A 22,849-nucleotide genomic window follows, 5' to 3' on the forward strand; every position below is an offset into this window, starting at 1 on the left:
CATTTTTGGGAGGAGGTGTTGTGGAGTGAAGCGATGGGGAGATGGGGCGTGCAGGGAGTGCTCTTGCATGTGTGGTTATTAGAGCAGAAGCAAGTGAGTATGCTCACAGCAGGCAGAGAAGAGTACAATATGGCATTTCCCCACATCATGATGTTACACCACCACAAAAAACACTAAATTACCTTTAAGATGCGGTCATTTTTCATTTTTCTTACAGTATCTGACAAAAGTGGGTACAACCCTCACATTTCGGCAAGCATTTTTAGAACAGTATATAATCTCAAGGGACAATACTACAGAAATGGATCCGCTTTAGAGTAGTCAGTGTACAGCGTACAGCTTGTATGGCGGTATAGATTGATTATACACTGAAAATGAGTCAACACACAGCCTTTATTGTCTGAATAGCTACATGTAGCTACACGAGTAAGAAGATAAATGTGCTGCAGTTCATCAAAGTGAAGTGTCTAGCTGAGGAAGCTAAAGGTGAAGGTGAAAGTGATGGTGTGGCCAAGTATGTCTCCTCCAGACCTAAACCCACTTGAACACCTCTCGGGCATCCTCAAGTGGAAGGAAGGTGGAGGAGTACAAGATGTCTAACATCCACTCAAACAGTGAGGTCAAGTGACTTGTGTTTCATTTTCAGTAGATAGTAACTCTGTGCTGCTATAACAGCTGCACAGTGACAACTCTAATGTACAGTATACAGTATCTAAGTGTACTTTACATGCAGTCCTGATCAAAATTTTAAAACCAGTTGAAAAATGGCAAGCATTTACGTTTTGCACTGTTGGATCTTAAGTAGGTTCTAAGTAGAACTTCGCAATGCAAACAGAAGAAATGGGATTGAGACAAAAAAAAATTCAAGAAAGCAATTTATTTCAAACAAGCATTAAAGTGAAATAGGTTGTTCATTAGCTGATCCAAAGTTTAAGACCAAAGCCTTTAAAAGCCAAAATTCAGAAGTTATAGTATACACTACAGTATATACACCTATATACATGTTGACCAAGTCACAGGTTTATTGCACAGTTATTACTCGGGTTATTGCATTGTTAATTGCATGGTTATTGTACAGGATTTTTGGAGCAGTCTTTATTATAGAGTCTGACAACTGCAGGAAGGAAAGACCTACGATACCCCTCCTTCACACACTTTCGATGTATCATCCTGTCACTAATGGAGCTCCTTAGTGCAGTGAGTGTGTGTTGGAGGGGGTGGGAGTCTTTGTCCATCATGGAGGACAGCTTGGCTTTCATCCTCCTCTTAACACATCCTCCACCTGTTCCAGAGGACATCCAAGGACAGAGATGGCCTTTTTTTTTTTTTTTTTTTAATCAGTTTGTCCGGCCTCTTCCTGTCAGCTGCTGTGATGCTGCTCCCTCAGGAGAACACGCCATAGAAGATGGCAGGGGCCATCACAGACAGTAAGACAGTCATTTTAAACTACAAAACATGTAACCTTGACGGTCCAGATGGCTTCCAACGTTACTGGCATGACAAGGAGATCCCACCTGAGATGTTTTCTACACAGCACAGTGGAGGGGACGCCATCGTGATCTGGGGTGCTTTTTTCTTCAATGGAGCTTCAGGTTGTGCAGGGGCGTCCAACGACAGAATGGCTATGTGGAGATGTTGCAGGGGGCATCCCTCATGACTGAAGGCCCTCGTTTGTGTGGTAATAACTGGGTTTTTCAACAGGACAATGCTGTAGTTCACAATGCCTGTCTGACAAAGTACTTCTTCCAGAAGAATAACGTCACTCTTTTGGACCATCCTCTATGTTCCCCTGATCTAAATCAAATTGACAATATTTGGGGATTAATAGCAAAGCAAGTTTAAAAAAATGGACTTCATTTCCAGACAGTGGATGTCCTCTATGAAGCCATCTTCACCACCTGCAGCAACATTCCCACAAGCCTTCTGGAAACACTGGCATCAAGCATGCCCAAACCAACTTTTGAGATGATCAACAAGAATGGCGCAGCTACTCATTACTCAGTCCGTTTTTCAGCCAATTTCAGATAAATGGCCAATTTCAGATAAATAAATACTGAACTTGTTTTTTTTTGTCTCCCATTTCTTCTTTTTGTATTTTGGAGCTCTACTTAGGACCTCCCTAAGATCCAACAGTACAAAATGTAAGCTTTTCAACTGGCCTTAAAATTATGATCAGGAGTGTTTTATTGAGAAGATACTGTAGTCATGTGACCATGTGGTTTGTGTTACCTGGCCTCGTCAAAGTACTTCCCAGTGTAGGCCATTCCGCAAGCAGCTCCCAGGCCCTGGCCCAAAGAACCAGTGGCCACATCCACAAACTGCTGCTTCTGTTGACACAAAACAATCCTTTTGGATTTTACTTCCCCACACAGGAATGTCAAACATAGTCATAATGATTATAATTTATAAGGTTTATTGTGGGAAGAACTTTCCACAGGTTCCTCACCGGGACTGGGTGTCCCTCTAGGATAGAGTCGACCTTGCGCAGGTTGAGTAGCTCGTTCTCCTTCAGGTAGCCCGTCTCTGCCCACACAGCGTACAGCACAGGGGCGGCGTGACCCTGAAGTGACCGTGGGCAAAGTTAGTTACTGTAAATGTTCCAAGTTAAATAGAGTCTCATATAGTCGCTGGTTCCGTGGTGTACAACAGCAACTAACGGCAGCGGTCTTTAAGTAGCATTAGCAAATAACACTGGCATTAACCGCTGTGGCTGTCGGCAACCTCTGTTTTTTTTCCACTCCACTAGATGACAGTAGCTGAATTTGAAGATGTGTTTACAGAAGCATATGTCACCAGTGGACAGTAATCAACATATACTGTACAGTAAATGTACTTTATTCATCCTCCGACATAGGCTATCTGGACATAGAGGACTACCTTGGAAATGACAAAGCGGTCATTGTTGGGGTTGCGTGGGTCTTCAGGGCGGTACTTCATGGTATGGAAGAAGAGCACAGACATGATCTCTGCCACGCTGCAACATGATGTGGGGTGACTGAAGCACAAGGACAACAAAAGACAACTAATTAGATAAATGCGATAGATCCAGTGTAATACTTAAAATCACAGCCACGGCATGTCCAAATAGAGATGAAGCACACGTATGCAGCAATACACAGGAAGTAAAACAACAAAGAAGACTTGTGACATCAGAGGTGCATCTTTATAGGGTTAATTCATGCCAGAGCACATGAGTTAATGAGTGAGGCCTCCCTGTCAAGCACACACTGTCTCAGTTGGGCATGCACACGCTTGATTACGTCTATGTATCGGCCATATATGCCATTCTGTGGTTTTTCTTGTCTGTGCTATTGCTCTCTCCATTTGCAAACGACACGCCAGCAATACCTCACTGCAGCCTTCCCCCATCAAGGTCCTGAAAGGGACAATGCGATTAAACAATAAAAAGTGGCCATATTCTTTCTTTCTTTTTTTTTTTTTAAAAGACAAAATGTTGATGAATATGAATTCAATGTACAACACAAGCACATCAGCTTCTGACCTTGGGTAACACAACAATAAAATCTAAAAATACAAACATACATACAAATGACAAATTGTTGTATATCTCTTATTTTTGCTCATAGTCTCTCTTATTATTCTTATTATCATTTATTTCTGGTATAATTCAGGGGTGTTCAAAGTTGCGGTCTTTGATTTATTTTTGCATTGACCCATGGCACATTGTCGAAATAAAATGAAATAATTTCAAAAAACGGCAAAAAATGTGAAAAATCCATATAAACGCATAACGTAGAAAGAAAAAGCTGAAATGTTGACACTAACAACTAATAAAAGCTTTGTCTTAAAAATAAATGCACACACGCACAAACATAAGCTTTTAACATCAAAAACATTTTTTTTAAGGCTTTTTACAAAATAAAAAAATATAGATATCAAAGTGGCCCCAAACATCCTTTGATTTTTCAGTGTTCGGACATCAGTGGAAAAAGACACGCATAGCGAATAATGTAATTATTTATTTTCTTCATTGCACAATTAATTTCTTGAAAACTTAAAATTGGAACAAAAGCTCAAGGCTGAGTTAATTTATATAAAATAATTGGACCGGAAGTAGTACACATACAAATAGCCACTTGGCCGAGCGTAACTTTCGACGTCACATACAAAGAAAAAGCATCGCCATCTGTGTCTAGAAACCTGTAACCTGTCATGATAGTCATTTGGTAAGGCAAACCCTCTTAAATAGTGGCTATACAGCAACGTTTTCTTTTTTACTTTGAACGTCAGACCGGATGTACTTTTCCTTATATTGAATCCCGATCCTGAGGGGCGTGCGAACAGGGGCGGATTCAACCCCGACAGGCGTGCGAGGAGCTCCATTCGGGTTTATTGCTACGACAAGTACCTCTGAGAGCATTGGACCGCTGGCTGCACCGAACCGGACTCTGCTCCTCCTCCTCGTCCTTATATAACACGACAGCGGATAGGGGACCTCCATTGCGAATTATGCATCGGATTGCGGTATGGTTTATAATCCCGCGTTTAATTCAAATAAATTTGACTTTACTTGGCTCTCGGAACCATAAGTGCAGACAACTTGGACGAATATGAAAAGCCAACGACCTTAATGACAAACTTAAAAACCCAATGGAAAAATGTACGTTCAAATGACTTAAACTCACCTGTCATTATACTACGGCGGGGTTTTAATGCTGTGAGTCGCCACAGAAAAACATGATTTAACACGTGGTATTTAATTATACGAAACTGTTTAGGCTACATTTAATTAGAACTCGTGTAGCTTGGTTGTTCAGTTCAACCATTTCTTCTTTTACGGTCATAACGTATTATACGGAAGCCAACATTGGAAATTACTCCAACTGGTAAATGACATTTCTTTAGTATACTTAATTATTGCTTGTGTATAGAATGCAAGTCAAAATGTACAATTCATGTTTTCAGAATATAGCCTTTTCGACATTTATAAGTCACATAATCGCCAAACAGATGGCGTTATAATAAGCGATTTTATGCACCTGCTGCAGTTTGTTATTCTACACGTCATTTTGTCATATTTGATTAAATAAAGGTTATAACTGAATAACATTCGACAATAAGTGTATTTGGACGATATTTTCATTGTTGATTGTGCGTGCTTTTATTTGAACTGTGACATGTCAATGTGCTCCTCTTACCCGCTGCCCGCAGCAGTGGTCGCCTTGATGGAGTGGATCCGGAGCCGGTTGGCGAGGTTCCTGAGCGCCTGCACGGTCTGCTGGTCTGGTTTGTGGTAGTCCTCCATGTTGCCTTCAGATTAGTAAGAGTTAACACACAAACAAAAAAGGCTGAGCCTTTGTGTGCAATGGTCGGCTGCAGGGGTTAAAAAGGAGATAGCGGGGTTGAAGCTAGAAGAGAGATGGGAGGGATTTTAGGGGCGGTAGGGGGCGTGTTAGCAGGCAAATCCTATGAATATGGCTAATCTAGCTCTAAAAGGAGCCTATGCTTACGGCAAAGTGTCACGCACTTGCAAAACCAATAGTAGGAGGGCTTTGGACTGCATTGTGCACGCCCACACAGCCACAGTCCACTATACTGTAGTGCAGTGTGCTGCAGCAGGAACCATTGGGTACAGTTTAACCCTTGTACCACCTTCAAATGCACTACCCTATGGACGAGGCAATAAGTAAACCTGCTGAAAACGACCAAAAATGCAATCATCTGAGTGATGGAAAATCTTTAAATGCCAATATCTTAAATGTTTCAATATTTATCACAAGAAGAAACACAAAAAATGAATTATTTCGCTAATAATAATAGTAGATGGGACTTCGGCGGTGATGAGAGTCTCGGAAATGTCAAAGATGTTAATCTTAATAATTGACTATATTCTTACTTTTTAATATGGTTCCGTAAATGCCTCAACTGACTTTATTACGACCGCATTTTAGATTTAACGTCTAAAATGAACACTGAAAAATATTCTGTAAATAAATACGGCAAACAAAGTATAATATGTTTGTATTGTATTCTTAGTCACTACTCAGTTATTCGAATATGGCCTCTTGTTGCAACGAATTTTTTTTCCCTTTCATTCAACTTTATTAATGCTTTACAATTGACAATAACAGTGTCAAACCATGAGCATTAACAAACAACAGTTGGATAACAACGACATACAATAAGTCATATAGAAATTAAGGAAATAAAGTAACAAAAAAGAGATAAATAAATAAATTTAGAAAACAAGAGAAAAATAATAATAATAATAATAATAGTAATTAAAGTAAGATACACCAGGGGACACGAGTAATGAAAATTAAATTGAATTAAGGATATTGAAGTGGGAGCACAGATTTATAGTCTTGATAGCTTTCTTGTTATTAACAGAGGATATTGATTGGAGGTACAGCTTCAGTTCTTTCTTGCAACGAAATGAGATCATGGCAAGAAAGGCTATGATACATCAGTGATGCGGCCACGGCACCGCCTCAAAACACTAAGCATCCAACCAGATTGCTCAAGTCTACAGGCTAAGAGGGTCTGTATGGCATGAAAATACAGATTTATACATCTTTTACCAACAAAATTCTAGTAACTGAGTTTACTTCATGCATACCTGCCTGAGATCACAAGATCCGTCACTGTAGAAGAAAAAGCTGCAAAGGGTCTGGCGACATCTGGTGAGCCCACACTGAAACTGCACCACCGTGTTTAACTACTGTAGTTCTGAGAGGACAATAAGACATGATTTAATACAGCATCATTTAATGAGCTATAACGACAATAATAGGGGATTTTTTTTAACCCAAAGTGCATCCCGGGATAGCTAGCAAAACTTTGGCTGAAGGGGCAGAGCAAGAACACATCCGGTTGAACGAACAGCTGCGGCTGTAGACAACCTCACGATGTATTTTTAATTAACTCCACAAGATGGCAGTATCATGAGTGGTCACCATCCAGCAGCTTAATCTACTTCTGCATGTTGCTATACTCAGCTGTTGGTGTGAAACTCGTGTATTACACTTACCTTACTGTTTACAACAAACTCCTCAGTGGTACGTTGGTTCTGTTGCAAAAATATACACGTTAATAAATGACCATATGGTCAAAGAGGAACTTTGTTTCCAATCCTTTAATAACCAAAAATACTCACGATAAAGAAGTTTACACATGGAAACATCAGTATTAGGAAAATATTACTTTCCCCTTGAAATGATGAGCACAATAATACAAGTGGCCTATAAAAATAACTCATTAAAATACATTAAATACATTACTGGAATTTAAAACCTGGACAAATTCCCTTTTTCTTCCCCAAAGAAGAGATGGGCAAAACTATGTTGTTGTTGTTGTTATTCCGCCCACTATCAGATCAACTTTGCTAGTTAAAACAAATATTAAACAACTGGTAGTTGAGTGGCTTAAAACACACAGTAAATGTAATCATGCATACCACGTTTAAACACTATATACATTCACACAGCCCCATTTCACATAAGATGCCTTTTTAGTTAAGATTATTTTCATGGCATGGGGCTTTCATAAAGATTTGTTGTAGTTGAAGTTCTGTGTGACAATAAAACCAACCAATTACCTTTGCATTGTTTCTTATCAAATGGTTACAACTTAAATTCCCCGTAGTAATTCTTAAATTAAATTCCCTGTTCTTAGTAACATTTTTACTGCAAACATGGCAAATGTGGGAACAGACATAGTGTTAGCTTATACTTTATGAACAGCAGTGTTAAAAACTGAGCTCTGATTTTTAAGTATGGCCATTTTGCTGCACGTGCCTCAACTCCAAACAACCATAGTAGAGAAAAACATATCTACTAATTGAAAGATTAAGACAAAACAATGCCTCTGTGTTGTTAACAAAAAACATACAGTGGAACCTCGGTGTCATTAATCCATTCCAGAAGGTCAGACTCAGTCTGAAATACTCTCTAAATGAACAAACTGTTCCCATAAGAAATAATATAAATCCAATTAATCCGTTTACCCGCACATCCAAAAATATTCAAATTAATAGTTTTACAATGATAGTAAATGCATATAAATGATGAATGAAAGGGATAAATAAACATTTAACTTCACTTTCACCTTAATTAAAGACTTGATTGTTGACAAAGATGTCTGAGGCAGTGAGATCCACATGGACAACACCTTCGTGTTTTGCAACGAGTTATTTCTTGAATTCAACAGTGTTTGTCATTATCAAGATGCTGGCACTTGCAACATTCTTTGGCTCCATTGTGGGTTATATCGCAGCAGTGATCAATAAGAAAAGCAGAGACTTGTTATGTAACTGTGTTAGTTTGCAAAGTACTACAGAGTCAACCGCTGATGACGTCATAGACAATGACTTCCAGTCCAGGTTTCCATTTTGAGAGCATGCTAACCTTTTTGTAATAAAAATACATTATGAAAACAGTTGGACTCGCGCATTTTATTAACACAAGATGCGCGCCACATTGTATGATAAGTGGGAAATGTATGCACACAATTTTTTTGTACGTTTTCAATTTAAATTGAAAACTACGCTAACCGGGACGTATACTAACTGAGGTTCCACTGTACACTGCTTTCAGGGAGGGGTCACTTTTACTGGTCTCCTAAAGGGGCTATTTGTCTCAAAATAAGCTTCCAGAGAGTCCACAAAAGGACGAGCACATTGTCAAAGCTCATATACCAGCTCCCAGTACGTGGCGCTCAGTGTGAACATTTCGAGCAGGGGTCACCAACGTGGTGCCCGCGGGCACCAGGTAGCCCCCCACGACCACATGAAGTGCCCGCAAGCCTGCTTTTCATTCAGGTTTTCAGTTAATAATGAAAGAACAGTAGAAAGAAATGAATTCTGAAATACAAAATGTGAGTTGTGGACACCAGCATTTTGTTAATGTTCTGGTAAAACAAGCATATTCGCTTTGTTTGGGTTTAAAATAAGCTGTGAAAATAAATGTTACAAAAATGAGTAGCTCTTGGCCATTTTCATTCTGTAAAAGTAGCTCTCACAAGGAAAAACGTTGGTGACCCCTGGTATAGATTATGAAAGCAAAGGCCACATTAGAAAAGTGTCATCATATCCTTTTCTCCTGCAGTAGTCCTGAAGACAGCAATGTTGAAGAGTAAGACAAAGAAGGGTTAAATTGTGAGGTCCAACAGCAAAGAGGGATGTCCTCGTCTCCCACAAGCACCTGCTTGTTGTGGCTGAAGGAGGATCATAGCTTCATGCCGCTGAAGTCCTTGGACACACTCTGTAGGTAAGCGTCGTGAATGGCTCCCAGGAAGGCCGGGTCGTTCTGGACGGTGAGGAAGACGACTTAAGTCAGGACATTGATAACAACTTGGGAAAATGAAGCGATGTCCACAAAAACATCTTTTTTCACAAGGACAGAATTTTTTGTTTCACCCTGGAGTGTTGGGAATAATTCAAATAATTATACTAAGCTGTATATATGAAAATGTAAAAAAATACTTGTGTGTAGACTTTATACCAGTGGTCTTAAATAGGCAGCTTTGACTTTGACGCAGTACCCCCATTCCCTCTAATATCTCCATAGAATTCATACTTTTTTTTTTTTTTACATACCTTAATGAGGTGTATTAGCATGTCTTGCAACTGGGCTTTGCTGCAGGGCTGTTGTGGAGGCTCGACACCCAGTACAGAGGTGACAGGGAGTTCGGAAGGGGGTGGAGGGACCACTGCTACAGCCGCCGTCTTGCTAAGGGACTGCTGGAAGGCGCTGGGGGAGAGGAGCACTGAGGAGTCCGGCCTAGGCATGGCAAGACCGGGGCTCACTGGGACAGCCTGTGAGTGGTATACATTTTTAATTGCTATAAAAACACAAAAATAAAAGTAGTAGAGAGAGGACAAGAACTCACTGAAATAGGCTTGATCAGGTTTGGGGCCTTGGACAGACCATCCCTGTCCTGTGTAAGCCGGAGGACTGGTTTACTACCCACAGGTTCTTGGAAGCTGTGGGGCGGCACCAGAGTGCTTGGCAGGAAATTGGGCGCCAGGACAGGCTTGTGGAGTTCCACATTCAGCGACTGGACTGACGGTTTGAGTGAGTCGAGTATCTCTTGTTCCATATAAGCCCGATGAGCTGTGGGCCCAGCTGGAGCAGTTCGGGCCTCCTGACCAGTTGGAGGCACCATGAGAGGTGAGACAGGGCACAGAGGCTGGGGGTCGGACCTGGGGTCCACTGGTTGGAAAACAGGTTTGGGATGTATTGCATAAGAGGCTGGGAGCAGGCCATGGCCTTGGTGAACCTGCTTTGACCCAGGATCCTGGGCAGTGATGTGGGGAGGACGGAGAGGATTCTGGTGAGGTGGAAGGGGGTATGTCTGGTTCTGCGAGTATGTAGCTGAGGGGTCACCGGACGCAGGGGCGGGATTTTGTGTCGGCATGGCAGGCAGAGAGGTGTCCTTAGGGATGGATGAGCCGAAAAGCTCCTCAATTGTGATCTGCTTCACCATTGTATGAGTCTTCTGATGGACATAGAAAAACAAGATGGTGGAAATTTAATTCAAATAATTGTGCATGGAAAACTCGCATTGTTTTTTTTATCTCAAGCGGTATTTGGAGGTTCCAAACATGTACATTGTACTTATTTGATTGTTTTGATTCTCAATATAATTTTAAGGCTAATTGTATGAAACTGGGCCAGGATTTACTTATTATTATGCAAGATGTATAAAATAGGTTTAAAAAAATGTTGACAATAGTGTCTTTGAACGTCAATTTGTGGGACAATAAACATTTCGAAACACACCTGCACAGTTTTTTGACTAGGTTAAATAAAGGTTTTTCCAGTCATATTTTTCCAGTCATATTTTTTTCACTGTATTTTTCTTAAAATTAATGCTAAAATCTTGTCTTGTCTCGTGGACCCAATCTCGTGCATCAGCTCATCTCGTGAGTTAGGTGTCTCGTGACACCCCTACTGTACATACATACATGCACGCATAGGGTAATGATTAAAATTTTAAGACCAGTTGAAAAACTGCAAGACTATAAAGTTTTATATCTAGACTAAAGAGAGTGAACATTTAAGACTGAAAACATGTTACTATTATCAAATCATGATGTTTATTTTTGTTTTAATGTAGTATATTATTGCATTTTTCTCCCTTGGAGCCAGAAGAAATACTTAATATCTGTTAAGATTGTAGCTGTCTACTAAATGATCTTGCAGACGACAAATATTGAAGCGCTGGTGGCGGTTTGCCGTCAAGTTTGTGTATCCTGCGTACCTTATCAGACTCCTGGGAGGTATGGGTGTGGTCTAAAACTGCCTTCGCATTCAACTCTGCAGATGTGTCAGCATCACCTGACTGCGCCTGCATCAGAAACTCGATAAATTTATTCAGAAAAAAACAAAATAAAATAAAAAAAAAATCACAGTATAAAAGGTAAAGAATTGGTGCCATAGCTGCCTATAATACGCCCTCCCATGTCAAATACGCAGAAGACGGACTAATGACTCAAAGGGAACGTATTTACACACTTAAATCCCCCCAAAATTAACACCAATGAGCCTGCTCACCCTCTGGTATTCCTCCTTGGCTTTGCTAAGCAGCTCCAGTATGTCCATTGGCCGCGGTTCTGCAACGCCATTGGTCCGCCTGGGCTCCGCCTTCTCTGGGGAATGTCTTTGTGCATGGTCGGCTTCAAGCTTTACAATCCTGGTGGGAATTGGTAACATGGGAAGAGGACTTGGGGTAAACTGACGCACACAACTGGTAATTAGTGCTACCTGGTGATGCAAACATACAAGATGCAAACATACAAGAAAAGACTAAATAATCTTAACATGCACTTACTGGACCATCAGCTGAGCGATGCGATGGCAGTCCTTCTTGTCATAGAACCAAATACTGTAGATACCCACTGCAAAAAGGGGAATAACAAATACGGTATATGATTGCATCTATCTCATGTTCTAACTCTCCATAAAAAATAACTTTTTAAATAAATAAATAATAAAAAAAAACTAAATAACTCTACATAAAGCTACAAGGAAACTCATATTTGCATATGTTCTCAAACAGTAGGCCCCCACTTCCCTAAGTGGGGTTCGACTGTTGTCATAGGGAAGGGGTGCCATTACGTGAATCACGAGGTAGATCGGCAAGGTTGTTTGGGTCGATCGCGTAAATATCACTTTGTAGATGTCGTATGACATCAGTCAGCTGACAGTGAGCGCCCCTCCCCTCCAAGCTACACACGGAGACGCAGCTTTCATCTTTATTATTCTGATTACGAATAAAGTAACTCAGCAGTAAGATGCTTAGATCTATAACCAAAGTTCTGTTCACTTGTAAAGGCTAGTTATGTAGGAAAAAAAGTGTATTGTTTGATGACTTTGCTTCGTGTCATGAACTCCACTCATGATTGGCTCCTGTCAAATAAAGAGCTGACTGGTCCTTGACTCATGCACGCCACTAATATGCCACTTTATGACGTGTATATGTACGGCTTATACACCGGTGCGGCTTATATACAAACAAATCTGGTTTTTCCCTATAAATTTTGTGGGTGCGGCTTATACAGTGGAAATTACGGTATCTTTATTGCCATATTGTATATAATTATTATATCAACTACTCTGATCACTTGTAAACTTTGAAAATGTGAATGTGAAATACTAATCGTTAATATTTACAATAGTATTTCAAAGGTTACCGGTTAGATTTTATATGTGTTATATGATTTATAGAAAGAGGTAGATCATTTTGACTTGTAACTTGCATGATGAAAACGTGTGTGCACCTCTGATATACATGTTTAACATACATATATGTTTTTTTAAATATAGTAAATACATATATTTTCTATATTTATAGTAGGAAGTACATCTTTGGTACTTGTGCATTTTAAAAGTAGATTGCAGGCTGAAAAAGTGTGAGCACCCCTGTCATAGTGAATACAAATTTAAAACAATTATCACCTGACACTCACAATTACGAATGTGAAATGAGGCTTTATTGCTGTTTGCATGTGTTTTTATACTGGATACTTCTTTATCATGTTATTGTTAAACTTTCCCTTTCTATTTGGTATCAAATTAATATGCAGACTCATCATAGTGATTGCGAGTGGACAAAAGTAAAGCTTAAAAATTAAACCCATTCAAACGAAAAGATCCCAACAGCCAGCTGAAATGAAATATATGTAGGACAAATATACTTCCATTTATCAGGGCTCATGTTAAACTTTTATTTAAAATTTGACCATGCAAAATAATTTTTTTGAACCAGAATAGAATTATTTACTTACTATAAAAAAATTTATTAATCATGTTCAATATTTCAGGTTAATAAAGATTAATAGAAAAGGTTTATTTTTTTAAGTGTGTAGGAGTAGGGGATACATGGCTTCAAGTCAAAGGGGTACGCGACTGAGAAAAGTTTGGGAACTACTGCAGTAGGTAAGAACTTTTCCTTGTTGGATTCAAGACTTGTACAATGTTAAAACTCCTTACTCATGAACATGATACCACCCCTGAGCTCGCCACATGTATACACCCACCTCGTCACAGAATAAGACAGGCTTCGCTACACGTTTTAAAATAAAGCCTGGAGGTCTGCCAACTATCAGTCAGTCAGCTATAGACATGGGAGCTGTAAGTTTGATCATTTTGCTTTTCTTCCATGAATAGTCTTACCTCGCATGATGTTGCTAATAAAATGTGAGTATAATGTTAAGCGGGCCTTACATCCCGACGTACGTGTTCCCACAGGCACGGGCTCTGCAATTTTTGGGAAATTTGTTGGTCATGACCAGCATGTAGAGCAAATAGGGTATCAGAGAGGTTGCAAGTGTGTCATACTTAGGGAGCAAGTGATTCGTGACACCCACGTACTTGCCGCTCGCGCTCCGTGCAACTTGTGCGTGCTAGGTGCACTTCATGTAAGGACGTCGGACGTTTCTGTCACTGGGGAAGTACGTGTGTGGGCATCGTATGAGGCTAGTGCAGCCCACTCACTTCGATTAAAAGATGGGCGTACTGGCTTCCTACAGCACCTACGGCTATCATGACCAGGAGAACCAGAGTGCACAGCGGGAAGAGCCGCCTGCCGTGGCATTAATGTCTGATACACTATGTAAGCAGCCACCGTGTGTCCACGAAGGTCGGAAGAACCAGAGTGTTGGCTGGGATGAGCCGCCCGCCATGGCCGAGCAAGACGCATTCATGTCGGATACTCTATGTGAGCGGCCACCATGTGTCCACGGAGGTTGGGAGAACCAAAGTGTTGGCTGGAGGAGTCGCCCGCCGCAGGAGGAGCCGCTGCCGTGGCGGGGCAATGTAAACAATTTACTTTTAAACTTGCGACACACGCAACGGTCACGCAGTCCTTCTCTGCCTTGCCCTTGCAGCCTGGATGCGTGCAAGGTTTTCCTGCATGCACGCAGTAAATGATATGCATCCCAATTTTCTTCCCACGGGCTTTGCATGCTGTCTGTGGGTTTGAAAATCCATGCGGGCCATGTGCGTGTCTCTTATGTTTATTTTTTTTTGCACGTAGCCAACATGTAAGAGCACATACGTTGGGATATAAGGCCCGCTTTAGCACAGTAGCTCACATAGCTATGCTAGTGTTCCTTTCCTTTGTGTCCACTTGTCCCACTTACGTTGTTGTGCAAGATATCCGACATCTATTACGTTGGACAAGTGAACAGGTACAAACTGTTTATGTAAAAGTGGATAAAGTGCACAATAGCGCTTCTTTGAGACATACACTCTGTCAGAGGGTGGAGACAAACACATCTCATTAGCATTAAAGCAACAGACACACAAAATGGCATGTTCCCAGTTGGGCTGACTAAAAGCACTTTTAAACTAAGTTACTTGACAAATCAGAGTCAATATCAATTCTACTTTTGAGGTTATATACTTGGTAAATAGGCTATACCAGATGAAGTCAGAAGCGGGGATATTTATCGCAAATATTATTGCCGTTTTACTACCAGCCAGTAACTAAAAAGTGAGCCTTTAATAATTGGTGAATGGGAAAAAAAATCCATCCATCCATTTTCTATACCGCTTCTCCTCTTTAGGGTCATGGGGGTATGCTGGAGCCTATCCCAGCTGACTTCGGGCGACAGGCGGGGTACACCCTGAACTGGTCGCCAGCCAATGGCAGGGCACATATAGACAAACAACCATTCACACTCACATTCATACCTATGGACAATTTAGAGTCGCCAATTAACCTAACATGCATGTTTTTGGAATGCGGGAGGAAACCGGAGTACCCGGAGAAAACCCACGAACGCACGGGGAGAACATGCAAACTCCACACAGAAATGCCCAAGGGAGAATCGAACCCAGGTCTTCCCGATCTCCAGACTGTTACTGCGTTGGTGGGAAAAAAAATTAGTCAGGATATTCACAGTACGGGACAAATTACATTTTTGCTAATGTATGTCACAGATAAGGAGAAAATACTGGAAATATTGGGTCGATATAATCTCAAATAATGTTGGTTCCTGTTTTGACCTATGACTGTTTGTATATACTGTAGATGTGTGTTTGTCGGCATGTGCATATGCCATGTGCACTGAACGGACTAGTACAGACTCAAAAAAACAAGACTCATTAGGAAAATGATATACATGTTGTAAACCATTCTATTCCCTGCTCATCACACATTATGTATCCATGTAAACAATGTAAGTCAATACACTCTTGTGGGACCTCTGAGACTTATTTAAAATTGGGGGAAAATAGTACAATACGTAGTAGTTGTTCTAATTAGGGGAGTGTAACTATGTTAAAGTTGACCATATTAACATGACAGTGGTTAATCGTACACTTGTCTGACCATTAAGAATTTGATATGTCTTTCAAAAATACCTGCACAGTTTATAAAGATTTTACGATGGCGACAGACCCTGGACTAGTATTTTTATTATTATACAGGTAGTTTTTTTTAACAGTACTTTGGTTGAAAGGTAATTAATGGGTTGTCCATATGCGTTCACCGGTGGCTCATTTTGTATGTGTGCATCTGCTGTAGTCCCTCATGAACCCAAGGTTACACAGCAACCGAGGTGTTTGCATCCCGACAACATCTACTGCATCCGAGGGGAAGACAGGGCTGTGTAAACAGGCAGGAGTAAGTGTGTGTGTGCGTTTTTACGTATAACATCTTTCTCTAGCTTTACGGTTTCACTCATACAAGCTAATCAGCTAAAGTGGGACACTTGGCTTCTCAAGCATTAAGGTTTTGACAACATTTCAGCCAGTTTGGACTAGTTTGAGGAAGAATTGGAAACAACTAGGTAAGCACTGCAGCAAAACACTGAGGAATACCACCATTCTTTTCTACAAAATTTTGGAGGTTATCATGGTTACTCTGGAGTGACGCTGGAAGAAAAGCCCATCGAGAAGTGACATCATGTCTTCCAACCCGGCCAGGCGGAAGAGCAATCAAAGTCCAAAGGGGGAGCACTCTTTGCTGACTTTGACCCTGGCCACGCTCTTTTGCCTCATAAGCAAACAAATGGGGAAATACTCCAATTCTTTATGCGTGGCCTTGATGAAACTCCTGTTCAGACTCGTGATGGACTGCCTCGGTGGGAGCTCAGTCAACTACTTTCTGAAGCTCTGAGGACTCCTCTTCATCTTTATTAGACGTTATGACTCAAAACTTTTTAAAAAACAATTTTTACATTCAAATGTGCACTCAAAAGCTACCAATCAACTCTCAATGAGGAGCATTAGAAACACCCAACTCAACTTCAACCATCAATGCGTGAGATCATGAGCACTGAAGTCTCCTCAGGAGTTTGCCACCTGAAAGACTTCAAGCGTAAAGGAGAAGAAATGTTCCTAAGAACACTGGGAAGGTGTTTCATCGGCCTTTTCAGAGGTATGATGTATGACTCTCTTTTATTATTATATTATTACATTTGTGCGATGCTTACACAACGGTTGACTTGTATGTGGAGAAGAAACCTTGGAGTTCTTTTGCAGTTTAGCAACGCTGCTTGATGTTGTTCCCTGCAGACGACCAGTGACATGTTCCACAGTATATGAAAACATGCAAGGAAAATGTCAAACATTTTCCCCCTTAAACTTTATTAAAAAGAAAACTATTTAATTTTTTTTTTTTTTTTAATTGTGCCCATCATCCACAATCCTTATGTGAAACAGCCCACGTTTTTCCCTTTTCTGTGCATTCTAAAGAGAGAAAAAAACAGCATGACGGAGCTAACAATGCATGTCATGGGACACACCTATTTCAACTATACAACTCTCTAAAAAACCTCCAACAAGGTTTTGTCGTTTTATATACATGCCGTGACCATACACTTCCAGGTACATTCATTACAACATGCAATGCTTACAGTAATTTGCCGTATTTTGATCTTTGAACTTCTTTCCTGGGCGCATTGATTTCACATTTGGTGCTACATCCGTCAACAACAGAAGTGTGTCAAATGCGTGTCTGTTTGCTACTACTAATCATCGCAGACTTTGTAATAGCTGCAGTCGACGACAAATTTTGGACAAATGAGGATCCAGCCTGAGTATATGGAGGATGAGCTACAGGTTTTAGAAGCTGAGCCCGCAAGAAGAGCGAGTGAAACTTCGTAGCAGATAGGGGGTAAGTCATTACACCAGCATGACTTGTTGGTGTAAATGTGGAGCTTGTCAAGCAATGCCAACAGAATGAAAGGCTTCGTGCGTATGGCGAGGCAGACACTGACCCAAGAGATTGCTTTGAACTTCTTCCCACCTACCCAAATAAACTGGAAAAGATGCCCCAGGCCAGCTGGACCAGATGGAAAACTGTCCATCGAGTAAGTCACCATGATATTGGCGTGTGTGTGGTGAAACTAGTCGCTAGCCTACAAGTAGCGAGCCCGTGTGGTGTGGCGAGGTGTCAGTTCTTTTTTTTTTTTTTTTTATATATATATATACAGTATATGCGTTTTTATATCTTTACCCGTTTTTCTTGAACTAAAAAGGGTGTTTGATACTGTTGACCATCAAGCACTATTGTCTGGATTAAAAAAAAATAAACAATAATAATTATCTGAAAAAGCAATCCTTTGTATGAACTCATACTTGTCGAACAGAACTCACTGTGTGTCTTGTCAGTGGTGTCAAATACCCATATTTGGACTCAAGCTGGAGTACCTCAAGGTTTTATACTTGGGCCTATTTTATTTTCATTATATATTAATGATTTACCAAGCGGTTGCAAAGATCTCAATATTATATTATATGCAGATGATGCAGTCATCATGGACTCTACTTTATTTTTTTTTAAAAACATGTAAAAAAAACATATCCAAAATTGTCAACTTTAACATTCAGAACTTTAGGCAAATCAGATCATTATTGCCAGAGAATGCTGCTAAATGTTTCTCTTTTCAATGATTTTTTGTCATTTTGAATACTGTATTACTAACTGGTCACTGACAAGTTTGACAACTTTAAAATTTAAAAAATAGAATCACTTTTTTAAAAAAGGCTTTGAAAGTGTTTGATAGAAAATCGTTATCGTTTCATCATTGTCTCCTTCTCCAGAAATACAATATTCTTAGTTTTGAGAATTTGAGAAAATTTAAACTAGCCTGTTCAATATAAAGTGTTTTAAATGGACTCGCCCCACCAGGTGAGTTTATTAAAATGAAATCCACCATGAATGGAAAAGTAACGGGAGCCTCCACGAGGAGGTGACTGTGTAACACCTCAAAGACGCACAATATTTAGCCAACAGGTGTCATCAGTCAAAGGTACAGAAATTTGGAACAACGTCCCAGTTGCTATAAGAGACTCTACTACCTTCAATTCATTTAAAAGCCATCTCAAACAATGTTGTTGTATGTCGTTAGTGTGTTTTATTTTATTTTCCATGTACTGTCATTGTCACACAGTTCTCTTGTGTGACTGGTGGTTTTTTCGTTGTCTCTTTCTTTCACCTGCCAGGGACTACAGATGTAAATTAGCTTTTGGGCTAAATCTGGCATATTTACATGTAAGTGTTCATGAATATGCAGTGTCCCTTTTTAAATAAATAAATAAAATAAATAAATAAATACACACACAAAAAAATACAAATACTGAATGGCGAATGAGCGGGTATCCACGGTATCGGTAAAAAGTGGATAAAGTGCACAATATCACTTTTGAAGCCACACACTGGCTGCAGCCATGAAGTGCTCTGTATTTTTCCCGTGTGTTCCCTCATATATGCTACATTTGCTCAATTTATTGGGTATATCGGTGCTGCATTGTACTCACTGTTGCCATTCTTGTAGAGTAGGAAAGGGTCCTGTAGTTGGAACTCCAGGTCTTTGTTGATAGGCTCCACCAGGTTCTCTGTGCTCAGGCGGTTCATGATGGTGAAGCCGTGGTAAGGGGAAGCAGACCTTGGTTGGCCAAACACAGTATTTAGCGGTTTACATACACAAGAATGCCTAAAGTAAATGTTGAAAACACCAGAAGGCATTACTAATTTGCAGTGAACTCATAAATTAATGTTATGTAGTTGTCTGTGCATCTTGCAGCAAAAGAAGTACAATGTATAAACCTCTAGACACCAAATGTAAGACGATGACTGTTTAAGTGAAAAAATACCATCTGATACAAACAGTAGTACCTCAGTTTTTGGTATTAATTGGTTATGAAGTGTCTAAAACTGAACTGTACAAAAACTGAAACCATTTTTCCCATAGGAAACAACGTAAATCCAATTAATCCAATTATGAATAAACTGAATAAACACAAGACTCTTGTTGACGAGGAGGAGGTTCGAGATTAACATTAGCGTCCTTGATTTCTTCTTTCTTTGCCGGGATGAAACTTACTGTTGATGCGGAATTCTTGTATATCCTGACGAGATAGGCCACGTGGATGCCAGCTTCGTACTTTGCAATGAATTCTTTCTTGAATTGAATCATGGTTCTCACTTTCTTTATCAAACTGCTCGTGCTCACAACTCTCTTTGGCCCCATGGCAGGTTGTTCTCGTCGTTCTCAATAAAAATGCACAGACAGTAAGCATAACATAGGGCATAGGGTGCTCTGTTTTGGTAACATTCTCATTTAAGTTTGGCAAATAAATGTACCTTGCAAGATGCTGTGTTACACTAGTATCGCAAGATTCGGTGTTCAGTGTGTGAACCAAGATGACCGATGACCGAATAAACAAGAAATGTACAGCAATGTACCAAAGGGTATCACAGCAACAGTTTGTTGAGGGCAATACTGAACGATACCAGAGACAGTGTACGAAAACCGGGGTAAAAGTTTTCCAAAAAAACAAGATTCCACTGTATTCTGGGAATCCAGGGCTGACAGTAAGCCCTGGAGAGCACATTTGTTTGCATACCGGTATATAGATTTCAGTTTAAACACCGTGTAAAATTATGTTTACATGCTAGAATTTGTTCAAACAAATACACAATTACATACTTACCTTGTATAGACAAACAGGGTGCCCTCAACTTCAGTCTTCTCCTGTAATCAATAGTGGTCTTAAGTGTCATGTATAATATAATTCATAGTGATCTACCCATTCAAAGCAAATATATACCCTTGTGCAGGGGTCTCCAATTACTAGGCCGCAAAAAACATTTAGATACAACAACAAAAAAATCAAGAGACACACATTTAAACATTTTTTTTCTAAATAACTATGTTGAAATGTATATATACACTCCTAATTAAAATCTTAAGACCAGTTGAAAAGTTGCTAGAATTTGCAAAAGTTTTTTGTTGTTTTTTGTCTCACTCCCCCTTCTTGCTTTTGCATATTGTAGCTCTACTTAAAACCTCATTAAGATCCAAATGTGCAAAATGCAAATTCTAGCAATTTTTCAACTGGTCTTAAGATTTTGATCAGGAGTGTATTTGTCCAAACAAATGTACCTTTAGTTGTACCAGGCATTACAATGGATCAATAAACTGAAGAAACAAGGGTGGTCTAATCATTTTTTCCATGACTGTATGTGATTACAGTTCTTGAACCTCGCTACGAAGTACCATCACGTCCTCACTTTAGCCAGAAAGTTATACCAGCACTTTATGAAAAAGCTAAAAGTGATGTCCTCAACGAGCTATCACATGTGTCCGCTATTTCACTTACGACAGATGGTTGGACTTCTTGTGCAACAGAGAGCTATTTAATTGTAACTGTCCATTTTGCCACAATGTTTAAACAATTGTTTGAATACAACAGTTTATTTTATTATTATTTTTCAATTTAAAAAACTCAGAGTCTAATTTATTTGAAATATCACCAACATTGGTCGTTTTTAATTATTCAAAAAAAAGTTCTGTTTGCATTTTTTTTAAATAAAAGAAAAGTAAGCAATTTGTTCTGCCTTTTCTGTAACAAAAATTCACCAAACCGAGCACTTTGAGAAATTGAACCAAACCGAAATTACATTTTAGTGTACCGTTACACCCCTACTTTCTAAATAAGTTTTTTTTTTTCAATTATAAGAGCCATGAAGACCTGAAATAACACCCCTATAGTCACCTTTACACTCCTATTTTTCTTTGTTTACGCCACATTGCTAATTCGCAGGCTACGGGATCACTGCAGGGACACAAGAGACAGCCATGGCTGCATAGCATGCTAGCAAGCCAACTAGTTATTTATTTATTCTAAATTTAAGAAAGGGTTTCAAACGGTGTGGAGAAGAAAGACAAGCCAGAACCCAAAAACTTACCACTTCCACACGGAATAGGAGGATAACTTCTTTTCACTCTGCAGTGTGACGGTACTGTGACGTAATGTTATGGCTCATCAATGTTTTGTGTCATTACTGACGCCTAGTGGCCAGAATACATTTAACTTGTAGTTCAATATTTGTTGACTCATTTGAATCATTTATTAATTAATTCATTTTGGAAAAAATGTGATAGAGTGAGTGGAGCGATAGTCGAACTGCAATGTAGTGAGAGACGACTATAATCCCTACTTTTGCTGACTACTGTTCTGTGTTTTAGTAATATCACTTGATCAAACCTTCTCTAACATTCCACACGACAAAATAAGTAATAATAGTACTGTATGTATGATTTGTGCTGATATCTGATCGATGTCGCCACTGCCCTAGCGGATGAGGGTAGCATTGGGATGACAGGGGTGATTTAGTGTTAATAAAATGTAATAATCTTGGTGTGGGCGTTTGACGATCAGAATTCACACAATAAAAAAATGTAAATAATAATACACAACAATATTACCGTAAATGTTTGACTCTCTCAATCAAAACAACACCCACTTAGCCAAACACAATGACTTCCATAAAGTACTTCCCTAATGTTACGATATTCTTATTATTATTAGGACTTAAGTTAAATCAACATTGTATGTCCACCGACCTGTCTTTTACAGTTAAAGTTGGATGAACTTGACGCAGTTTAAAGGTTGTTTTTCTCTAGAGCTATTGTAGCCATGCTAGCACATCACTACACTCTTAGTATTTCGATGGACAATATACATTTGTTTTTACAAACTTACCCATTCGTTTGTTTTGGAGTTGAAGTTGTAGAGGGCCACCTGGCCGGTAACGTCGAGCAATTTGTTAATGTAGGGGTCTTGTCTCTGTAGAGCAGCTAAACTCATCATATGTCCAGCGTTTGCAGTCTCCATCTTGGATGTTTGTGTTGCTAGCTTGCTCCCGCACGGACGCAATTCAAAAGAGCACATGTAACTTCCGCTCTAAACCGAAAGTAGATTATCGGGAATTATAAATATCTACATATACTGTAATAAATTAATAATTCTAAAAAGAATTTATATCACTCCTATTTTGATAGATTGATTAAAAAAATACATTTGTAGGAAATGAAGACTTGATTTACCTATTGAGAAATGATATTGCCATGGATAATGCAATGTAAAAC

The 22,849-nt window shown here is 39.7% G+C and overlaps 2 protein-coding genes across 6 annotated transcripts in view; both read right to left on the reverse strand.

Annotated features, from left to right (window-relative positions):
• LOC129184998 (transketolase-like) overlaps positions 1-5,479 on the reverse strand; it is a 22,071-nt gene extending 16,592 nt beyond the window's left edge. Inside the window, exons 1-4 of the mRNA XM_054781616.1 lie at positions 5,160-5,479; positions 2,878-2,995; positions 2,447-2,560; positions 2,230-2,327 (exon numbers count right to left, since the gene is read on the reverse strand). Coding sequence (XP_054637591.1) covers positions 2,230-2,327; positions 2,447-2,560; positions 2,878-2,995; positions 5,160-5,266 — 437 coding nt within the window. The 5' untranslated portion in view covers positions 5,267-5,479. The remainder of the gene's footprint in view (positions 1-2,229; positions 2,328-2,446; positions 2,561-2,877; positions 2,996-5,159) is intronic.
• Positions 5,480-8,224: 2,745 nt separating this feature from the next.
• On the reverse strand, positions 8,225-22,629 carry LOC129189653 (mRNA-decapping enzyme 1A-like). 5 transcript variants are annotated; one of them, XM_054791570.1, is made up of 9 exons: positions 22,464-22,629; positions 20,409-20,449; positions 19,233-19,360; positions 11,794-11,860; positions 11,517-11,655; positions 11,224-11,310; positions 9,850-10,455; positions 9,557-9,775; positions 8,225-9,266 (listed from the first exon to the last, which is right to left on the reverse strand). In XM_054791570.1, the coding sequence occupies exons 1-9, from the start codon at positions 22,593-22,595 to the stop codon at positions 9,186-9,188; spliced, it is 1,500 nt and encodes a 499-aa protein (XP_054647545.1). In that variant the 5' UTR covers positions 22,596-22,629; the 3' UTR covers positions 8,225-9,185. The 5 variants fall into 5 exon arrangements, with proteins under 5 accessions (XP_054647545.1, XP_054647536.1, XP_054647563.1 ...); XM_054791561.1 differs by having other exon boundaries at positions 9,850-10,458; positions 22,464-22,628; XM_054791588.1 differs by having other exon boundaries at positions 9,850-10,458; positions 19,233-19,965; positions 22,464-22,628.
• Between the last annotated feature and the right edge of the window lie 220 nt (positions 22,630-22,849).

This window comes from Dunckerocampus dactyliophorus, chromosome 1 (genome assembly GCF_027744805.1).
Source record: "Dunckerocampus dactyliophorus isolate RoL2022-P2 chromosome 1, RoL_Ddac_1.1, whole genome shotgun sequence".
In the NCBI taxonomy this organism is placed as follows: domain Eukaryota; kingdom Metazoa; phylum Chordata; class Actinopteri; order Syngnathiformes; family Syngnathidae; genus Dunckerocampus; species Dunckerocampus dactyliophorus.

Bases quoted from the DNA above. Each gene is read 5' to 3' on its own strand.
- LOC129189653 (XM_054791561.1), bottom strand. From the start codon at position 22,595: ATGGAGACTGCAAACGCTGGACATATGATGAGTTTAGCTGCTCTACAG. The intron at 20,450-22,463 runs GTAAGTTTGTAA...TATTGATTACAG, and splicing joins ACTCCAAAACAAACGAATGG to GAGAAGACTGAAGTTGAGGG. The intron at 9,267-9,556 runs GTATGTAAAAAA...CTCACCGTCCAG, and splicing joins TGCTAATACACCTCATTAAG to AACGACCCGGCCTTCCTGGG.